Source organism: Eurypyga helias, unplaced genomic scaffold (genome assembly GCF_000690775.1).
Source record: "Eurypyga helias isolate BGI_N326 unplaced genomic scaffold, ASM69077v1 scaffold9756, whole genome shotgun sequence".
NCBI lineage: Eukaryota > Metazoa > Chordata > Aves > Eurypygiformes > Eurypygidae > Eurypyga > Eurypyga helias.
Window position 1 is genome coordinate 68,569 of NW_010258532.1, and position 10,339 is coordinate 78,907.

The 10,339-nt window shown below is 44.0% G+C and overlaps 1 protein-coding gene across 1 annotated transcript; it reads left to right on the forward strand.

The window, feature by feature from the left end:
- The first annotated feature begins 1,960 nt into the window (after nt 1-1,960).
- Nucleotides 1,961-9,849, forward strand: MSRB2 (methionine sulfoxide reductase B2). The gene is given in 6 exon segments (XM_010154375.1): nt 1,961-1,967; nt 2,507-2,582; nt 2,584-2,605; nt 3,584-3,660; nt 7,650-7,797; nt 9,742-9,849. Coding segments are annotated over 6 exon segments (438 nt in total).
- Nucleotides 9,850-10,339: the final 490 nt, after the last annotated feature.

The window sequence follows — 10,339 nt, forward strand, 5'->3', positions numbered from 1 at the left end:
CTCAGCAGCAAACCCTGCCTGGGAGCAAGGCCAGGAATGGGAGGGAAATGCCTCTTTTCCACAGTTGAGCCAGAAACAGCAGCAGTGAGCTCCGAGAGCAACACTATCGCCTGCCACCACTTTCCAGCCCTAAGCCATTTGCCAGAACTGGGGGAGTGTCAAATTGGGTCACTCCTCTCCAAAGGCTCCCTAAAGTGTTCCAATTCCCTCCTAAACCATGGCTAAATGAGTGATAAAAGATGCCGTAGAGGTAAGCTAGAAGGGGTTTGGAAAGATCTGTCTCTGATCTTCACTTCCCCAAATGGCTGAATATGAAAAAACATTATCCTTTTCCTCCCTGCCCAGCAGCGCTGCTCTCCTACCATCCTGAATCAGGGTGCTGAGGACTCCCAGGCATCGCATCTCCAGGATTTTTATCCAGGTACTCTGGCTTCACTGCACCATGCCTTATTGTATAGGACAAAGCCATTAATCAGCTCTGTGTCCCCCTCTCCCCTGCCACCACAGACAGCGTGTGTGATCACCTGTGAGCCTTGCTGCCCTCCGTCTTTCAGTGCACGGCTTCGTGGAACCGAGCAGAGGATTTGTTACAGCCGTGGTACCGACCATACGCTGCGTTGGGTGTCCTCAGCTGCCACTGAACTCACCGTCTTAGCCAGGAGGAGGGTAAGGGTGGGCATACACAGGACTGGTCACACAACCCTATTTTTTACTTTTGATTTTAAAGTTAGGCTGAAAGAATTAGACTAAAAAGAAAGAAATTTTGTATTAAATGCCATTATTAGCTTTGTTATCTGATGCAATCTAAACTGTTCCTTCCACATCATTCAGTAATGATAAACTAATTCCGAATCAGAAATGGAGCTACTGGAAAAAAAGCAGACAACAGCATTAACTTGCAGTTATGTCTACCTTTTAAGGGCAGGAAGCCAAACTAAAATATGTGTCCTATTACAGGTGTATTTGTAGGCCAAGTCAAAGCAGCTGGGACTGCAAATCACACCGCGTAAACAAGTAGCCACTTAGATAGCACATCGCCTTTGCAATTACTCGATCAATACAACTAAAAGCAATGCCTGTAACATGCATTTAGAGGGGCAAGAGCACTTTTGCATGCTAATGCCAGACTTGTTCTCCTTAAAAAAACAACCCATAACAGCTGCCAAGCAAATGCCTCGACAGGATTTTGTCGTATTTACGGCTGCAGGGATCGTTCAATTTTCAAGCTGATTTCTTTGCCTCTCGGTAAGAAGTGATTGAAACCTTTACCTGCAAATGCTGCATGGCTAGTTAAGCGGGTGTTTCACTCATTGCTTTTATAAGGTGCAATTATTTAGGCTGAATGCATGGATTAGATGTGTAATTTAGTGGGGTGGGACCAGGGAAGATGCCGTCTTCCCCGGTCCCACCCCATTGATGTAGCAGCTTATCTGTTCTGGAGAATGCTTGGGAACCACCACTTTCTCCTTCTCTGCTCCCCACGGTGGATCTCCAGCAGCAGCTGCACCTACGGTAGCACAGAGCATGGAGAGAGGCGGAAAGGGCAGGAGCCACCCTGCAAGGGGAGGGCATGTCCATCCCCGGTGTCCTCTAGCTGGTTGGAAAGGGCTAAGTCAGCCTGCTGTAGGTATTTCTTTTGAACTGGGAGGCGAAACTATAGTTTTTATAATTAATCTGTAATTTTCAAATTCCTTTTTTCTCCCAATATCACCTCTGCACTGCACGAGAGGAGTCCAGGCAAGGGTTCATCACTTAGGAGCTGATTTGTTTTTCAAGGATCCTACGCTGATGGGAGATAAGCGTGAAGGCAGTTCCCCACCTCGGACTTTTTGATCAGGAAGGAATGAAACTACTTATTGGTTTTCAGCCAATCTATTAATTCTTTGCCAATCCCATACCACCATAAATGTTCTGCATGGTGTGTGCAGACACACAAGAGGCATCGCTGGAAGTTTGCACCATGATGGGTGAGTTCTGCCCTCCTGTTGTGTGTCCCTCACTTAACTATGACCCCGTTTCTCATGGGCTGCAGGTGTTGCATTCTTCCAATGCTCCTTCTGAGCACCGCTTCTGGCTGAGGATGGTGGAGGTCTTTATAGCCCATAAATGAGCACTAGTTCTGGTTTCTGAGGGTTTCCAAGAGGCAAACTGCCAAAAGGTTTCAGTGTCACACAGGGATGAGGAAGGAGCACCAGCAGAGCAGCAGTTATCCCAAGCCAGGACAGAGGGCTGCACTGGGAGAGCAGATGGTACCTTGGATCGTAGGTGCCCGTTTCCGTTCAGAGCCTTCCCAAGTGGAGTGCTGGAGCTGCTCCGGTACGTAGCACACGGAATGGAAAGCAGATGCGAAGCCCTGCGCTCGCCCCTGCTCTTATGTCCTGAACTGCCCTCCTGTGCTCTGTCTGTACCCACAGAATTGGGAGAATTGAGGTGGTGATGGAAAGCATCAACAGAGTCTAAGTTAAAATGATGTTAAAATAATACCAATTGTCTTTCTATATCTTAGTTGAAGACACAGGCTCTCCGACCAAACAAGCTGAAGTGACTGCTGCTACAGACTGGAAAAAAAAATTGACTCCAGAGCAGAGAAAAAGGAACTGAACCGGTAAGGAAAAGTGCCAATGCTGTCCGAGGGTAAGCCACCTCCTCTGCCTGTTGGGCAGGGCCAAACCTGCTCCAGGGAGCTGCCACCACTCAGTTGCTTAGCGGGTTTTCCCCAAACTTGCTGTGGATGAAAGTTAGACTCAACATACTGAACCGGGTGGATTTTGTTCTGACCCAGACTGGTTTGCCCATGAAAAAACATTCTGCATTCTTCTCATATTTTGCTTTTTATTCTCTGGGATCCTCTACTGCCAGCTCAGCCGTCTGTGTGGCAGTGGTGAGGACTCTCCAGAGGGGAGTGAGATCATATTTTTGTCCCGTAGTCTCCTTTTTTTGACCATATTTGGATTAGCCATTGAAGTCTTATACATAGCGTTCCACTCCGGAGCCAGATTACCCCTCATGTGCCAGATCACCCACCCACATTGTCCCTGCGCTGTGCTTCCTTGAGTGATGGAGGCCATGTAGCATTGTGGGTGAAAGGCCAGCATCCCTAGCCCAGAGCCGGGGCTTCTGAGCCTGTGGAGCATGTACCATGGGATTAAATCCTGTGAATCATGCCCAAATCCTTATCTGTAAAATAAAGATCCAAATTCCACACCATGCAGGGAGGGGAGAGTCCCTTTGTAGAGCTACTTTGAAGCTGTGGCACACCATAGCAGAGCCCTGGTCTTTGGGATCCTGCACATTTCACAAGTTCCTCGGAGGTCACGACTCCGGCCTCGGTACCTGGATGATTTATGTATCTGACTGGTCTCGAAGTTTCTGAGGGCAGGGGGTAGTCTTCACTATTAATCCAAAGGCATCCTCCCCTTCATTTCTTTAGGCTGCTAATGTTTGTTCTTCAAAGCCCCCCTGTGAAGCCTTCTTTTTATGGTTTTTCTCCTGTTTTGAATCTGATTCCTACATGCTTGTTCCAGATGGTGAGCTTTTAAAGACCTGCATTATTAACTTTTTTTTTTTTCTTCCTTTCTAAAAGCTGTTTAGTGGCATCTATCTGAACACCACAGAATCGGGAATATACCACTGTGTGTGCTGCAATGCCCCACTCTTCAAGTAACATCCTTTAGATTTCACAGCATCCTTAAAGCATCCTAACCATGGCAGGAAGGGCAATGTCTTTTCATGAGAGAAACGGAAAGAGTACGTGAGGACAACCCTTTGGTGCCAGAGTGCTAGATGTAAGGTTTCCAGGGTGCCTGTGGTGATGCAGGTACATGGCATGCCCTTTTCTTGAGCAGACGAGGGTCTCCCATGGCCAGCAGACAGTAGTTGCTACGTTAGGGTCTGCCTTTTGTCTCCTGCCCCACACACTGTCCTTTTTGGTTGATAACAATTCTGTGTAAGAGGTCCCTAAGCCACAAGCTGCCACAGCATTGTGTATTTATGCATAAGCATTGCTGTATGTTTGCTCTGTTCTTGTGCTCATCTTCTGCCACTCATGCTGCTGGGCCAGAGAGCCCTTCGGTGTGCCATGGTCTAGCTGTTGTTACGGTCTCACTGCTGGCTCCCTCATACTGGACCTGAGACCTCCTCTTCATCCCCACCCCCTTCTTGTTCCCTAAATTAAATTCCACTATTTCTGCCTTTTTGGTTACATCTACTTTTTTAAACCTGGCTGTGAACGACTGCGCTATTAACCTTTGTGCTTTTTATAATACTATATATTTTGTAACTTCATTAAAGTCTAAGGAAAAGGAAATAGATTGCCCTGGAGTAGGATGTGCAGAAGGTGTTCTGTTCTCTGTAACAACCCAAAAAGACAGTTCCTCATATTTTTGATCTAGCAAATAGCCTTTATTTATTCCCAACTGAGAGTTCAATGGAATATGGCTGATATGGCCATTTTTATGAAGACTTTAAAGGATACGTCACAGAGCAGAACTTCAAATGGGGAGCTGAGGAACAAGAGCTCTGGATAGTAAGAAAGAGGGGAAAACGTAAAGACTGCGTTAAAAATAAACCTAAAGTAAGCAATTAAATGGTAAAATTGGATGACAATAGTTGTGAATAGTTTGTTTTCCCTCAGCCGAGTACAGAAACCTATTGCTGTGTAAATAAATAATTGCTTAAATGTTTCCTTTTTCTGTAGCAGTTTGCTTACAAACACTTTTAAACAAATTTATCTCAGCAGCTAGTGCAGCATTGCAGAATAGTCTGAAGACAAACACAGAACCTAAAAATACCTCTGAGTAATTCTGATAAATTAGAGAAATTTAAAATTACTACGCTGTGGAAGAATTCCTTCAAATGTTCCTTCAATTTAGGCATTCTTTATGTTAGACAATAGATATTGACAGGCCAGCATGAAGAGAGATGAACACCGGAGGGAATTGCTTCTGCTGCTAAACTAATAACAAAACAACAATATAACCAAACAGTCATGATGCTTTTTGCAGTATTCAGCTCTCAGAGAATATAGGTACTTCTGTTTAAAGCATAAAATAATGCTGAGCCTTACAGGCTGATACAGGGAAATAATAAAAACCAAAAACACCTTACAGAAAAAAGCCTTTTAAGAAAATTGAAAATTATTAAATGTGCAAAATGGGCTGAAAATATATTTTTCATGAATGCATTATGTTGTGGAGGACAGTAACAATGAGAAAAAAAATATGGTATTTGATAAGAGAGTCATTCATCATGTTTATTTCCTAGTGCATTAAAAATGTCCTTTCTTTTTCAAATACATTACATCATTAGCTACAGGTAAACATGAAGCATTTCCTACTTTCTTTCAAAATATATGTGTGTGTGTGTACATTTATACCAGAATTTATTACCTTCTGCTACAAAATACTCATTTGAAAGAGCTGGGAGTACATGGAACAACCCCCTAACCTTTATAGATAGCAAATTGTGGTGCTTTAATGAAATCTCAAACCTTCAGCAAACCATAAACCTACAGCTGAGATTCATACAGCAAAAAGCACTTTTTAGAATTATCTGGATTCCATCCAGGACGACTGAAATAGGGATCAAAGTAAATGACATGTGCTGGAGGAATGGTGTGTCGAAGGCTAATCTAATGCATATGTTTAGGGAAAGTCCATTTATCCATAAATTAAGTGGTGAAATACTTCAAAGGACAAATATGATCTTGAACAGCAATATTTTTGGGTACTAAAATGTTTCTATTAAGGAATCTAACTGATATTACTGTTAGTAAAACCACACAGAGACCATTTCTGTTGAGAGCTAGTTTAACAGCTCAAAAGATTGATCCTTTAGCAGTGGAAAACATCTACAATAAACTTAAATATTGTGAGTGGCATGTAAGGGACGGAGTCGGCCAGGGTCAGATGCAAAACCCACATGGCATTAAAGACCTTCCTTGGCACTACAGGGTTTCAGAAAGGATCCTCGTATCTATGCATGAATAAACAGAAGGGTCCCTGTGTCCAAAAAAGATGAAGAGTTCTGATTGAAATCCTTTGAAAATAAAAAAGAGAGAGCACAGGTATATGTCAGGGAAACACAGAAGTCATGTATGCACATCTGAGTTCCCCCAGGTTATTCTTCTGGACTCTGACTGGTAGGCACAGTGTTTGTGTGGTTTTTGTAGCGGGGAAGGCAGGGAGCCCTCTTTGGCTGGAAAGAAATAGGCCTGGAGCCCTAAATACCTGCTCAGACAAACGCAGAGTCTGCAAACTGCATTTCTTCGGTGCGGCCGGCTTCTGGGCTGAGTCCTGTTCCTCCCCAGTTTTATGGAAGGGAGGAGGTAGGAGAATACTTCTGCCGGGTCGTTGGGGATTGATGTGAAGGGCTGAGCAACAGCCTGCACAAAAACTAGCTTTTGTTCATTCTGTGATTGCAAATCCCCTTTTACTTCCACAGTTGCGCTGCTCAAAGACAGCCCTGTACAGTTCATTGTAAAATTCATGCTGAAGCACGCAGTGTTCTTCGGGTTGGACTATGTAAGCTTTTTGCCCAGCTCCTTTGTCTTGTCTTTCTAAAAGACACTGCAAGTAACATTTTCAGATGTTTCTTCACCGTATTAATATCCCACCAAAATATACATGAACTATACTAGATGCTTTGCTGTACACTCTGTATTGGCTAACGGACTAATCCCCTTGATGGCAGCAAAGCTGCTGCTGCTGTTGCTGTCTCCATCCACCACTAGATGACAGTAAGAGCATTGGGTTTGTAAAACTGGGCTAAAACGTGGGAAATCAGGAGGAAAGGGTCGTGGAGGGTCTCCAGACCACTTAGCCGAGTAGTACCTGAGTCTTCATGTCTCACTCTAACACACACTAGGTCGCTCTTCCCTAGGAAAGAAGTACTTACTGCTATCAAAGCTTGCACAACTTTAAATAGGAGGGATTATCTCATTCTGTATGCTAAATTCCCAAAATGTTTTCTGATCATATTATCCAATGTGCTCTAAGTTCTAATATGCACCTAAACGGGGCTGGTAGTCCTGGATCATAGCAGGAGGTACCCACAAGCTGACAGCCTGTCAGTACTGTTCTGATGGCTGTGATTATGCCTTGGGAAAAGTAGATCTTATTGCTGTGAGGACTTGTCATTGGTTGATGGAAGGTTTGAGCAAGGCTCTGTTTGATTTACCAGATCACTTTGATGGCTGACTGCAAGCCAAAGCCATCATCAGATGCGACCCTGGTCTGGTGGGCTGACCCAGCCATTTTCCATACTCATTTTCCATACTTCATTTCTTCTTGTAAATTCTGTCCGCTGAGGTTGTGCTGTACTGGTCCAGGCTTCGACCTGCAACTTTGCAGGCATAATTCAGCTAAACGATGTGCTCTGTTGTTGGAAAAAACTTTTTTCAAGCTTTATGAAATGCCTCTCAGTGAAATAGAAAGGGAGAAGCAAAAGCTCCTTTTGTGGGCTGATCAAGAATTCCCTTTGGTGAGGAGTTTCCAGCACAGTTTGATGCCAGTAAGAAAACTTCCATAGTGCCAAATACTATTAATTATAGTACAAGACAAGGATGAGGAAAAAACTCAACATTCTTATTAAAAACAGATCTTTTTGTAACATCTCTGTTATTAATTAACAAGACCCGGTTTCCCCTATAGCTCAGAGAAGAAGTACAATTCTGGGACTGGATGGCCATCATTTTCTGAGGCTTTTGGTACCTGTGGCAGAGACGAAAGTAATACCAATATCATGAGACGACCAAGTAACTCGCTAGGATCAACTAGGAATGAAGTCATCTGCAAAGAGGTATGTTTATTTTGGAGGTGATACCCAAAGACCCAAATCTTAACAAGTAAGTTTTCTTTTTGCCCGTGAATAAATCTACCTAAATCTAGCAGTAAGAATTACAGTATCACTGCAACTATTCTGTCTCCTTTCTATGAAACACATGAGTAGATTTCTAAATATCATAGAATCATAGAATCACTGGGTTGGAAAAGCCCTTAGAGATTATCCAGTCCAACCGTATCTGTCCGCCACTAAACCATATCTCTCAGCACCTCATCGATCCGTCTCTTAAACACATCCAGGGATGGTGACTCCACCACCTCCCTGGGCAGCCTGTTCCAGTGTGTGATAACCCTTTCGGTGAAGAACTTCTTCCTTACGTCCACTCTAAACCTCCCCTGGCGCAGCTTGAGACCATCCCCCCTCGTCCGATCATCTGTCATTAGGGAGAAGAGACCAACACCCACTTCTCCACAACCTCCTTTCAGGTAGTTGTAGGCAGTGATCAGGTCTCCTCTCAGCCTCCTCTTCTCAAGGCTAAACAAGCCCAGGTCCCTCAGTCGCTCCTCATAAGACATATTCTCCAGACCCTTCACCAGTTTTGTGGCCCTTCTCTGGACACGCTCCAGGACCTCAATGTCTTTCTTGTAGTGAGGGGCCCAAAACTGAACACAGTACTCGAGGTGCGGCCTCACCAGTGCCAAGTACAGGGGCAGAATCACATTCCTGGACCTGCTGACCACGCTGTTTTTGATACAAGCCAAGATGCCATTGGCCTTCTTATGTGATGTAGACAGTCAGTTTGGGTGAAGAAAATGGTGTGACTGGGAAGTAGTTGTGTAAGTATAGCCAAGTGCTGGCGTTCAGACAGGAAATGTATATAGAGGACCTCAGGTGGACTGCAGTATGAGACAACAGTCAGCAGAAGAGACTGAGATTTAGCCCACCCATTTGCCCCATCACAGACCCACTGCTTCCTAATTCAATCCTGCTAAATGTTTGCATAAGCTGTGATGGAGATCCAAAGTCCCAATAGTTAATGAGTCGTAACATTCATGGCTTCCTACTGTTGGTAAGATACTGAAGAAAACACAGGGTTTGCATTGCAGCATTTGAAGATTATTACTATTTTCCCCGCACAGCGGTGGTGGTGCCCTGCACCTTCACAGCTGCCTTCTGTGAGTTCTTTCACTTTTCTGAAGCCACCCTTCCATGGTAGCTATTCCTGCTCTGGAAGTGTTCCTGTCCTTACACCTTTCCCTTTCCCCACTCATACCTGTACTCAGACCTGCTGTAATACCCAGGTCCTTTTCTAAAGAGCTGCCACCCCCAGCCATTTTTTCCCAACCCTGAGTCTGTTCTGTTTATTACATCTGTTAAGATATAAAAGTATGCAAACGAGTTTAATGAATTGCAGCCCCTCCAAGCAGGATTAGGTATTATCTGCAAAAGCATTCGTTGCAGTCCATTATCATGGCATAGTTCATGTTTGCAGTAATACCCAGTAATCATGAACCCCAGCTGAAGACAACCTTCCAATTTTATAATGAACAGCTATTCTGAGTCTTCTTCCCATCAGTAATCTGGGTGGGAGGAGCAGGAGGGGAATCCGCAGTTGACCTCTGAGAAGGACCTACAATGACTGTCTTAATTAACTTGAAAATTTTATTAAGTCTTGAGAATTGTAGATCCATCCCATTTATTTCCTATACTTTTTGGCATTAGTACCTTTCAACTTCCTCTTCTGGGATCTGATACTCTGGGGACAGATACTCACCCACAGGCCAGGCGTCATTACTCCAGGATGTATTTCTAATCTCTCCCCAAGACTCCCCCACCCACACAACTCAACAGTGAATTCACCATACAGGCTTCTTCATTCAGGGTAAAACAGTAGGTTCCAGCACAATGCTGGTCCGGAGGTGTAAGAGTAATAATGGTACACCATCGCTTCTGTCGCAGCGTGATGCCCACCTAGGCCGTGTGTTTGATGATGGTCCCACACCTTTTGGGCAGAGGTTCTGTAGCAGCAGAGTTTCACTGAACTTCAAACCAGACTCTGATCAGTGAGAAGTGGATCTCTGTGGCTTGCAGAACACCCTTTCACTCCTCAGACAACAGCCTTGTGAAAAACACTCATGCTTTTTATATAGAACTCAAACTTTAATACTTAGGCCATTGCAGCTTTGCTTTCCAGCTATTATCAGTGCTGATAAAATACATATTTCTGTGATAACTCATTGGCAGTCTGCCTTTTCATAGTTAGTGTGATGTTAAGTGTTGATCTGTTTATTGTATTTTTTTAATTCAAAAAGAAATCTATGCAATAGTTCACTTCCATAACTGTCATCATTAACTGTGTTGAGGCTGCTGAAACGACGTGCTCTCCTGAACCTGACTTTGCCTATGCTGAACAGGAGTTGTGGCACCCAGCAATACAGATGTACATGGCTGATTGTGCCAGAGCTTTTACTTCTGTAAAATCATCATATCTTTCTAAAGGGAAGCAAAAATAACATGAATCTCCAAATAAGGTTTGAGGGGGCTTTTTACCCTGATG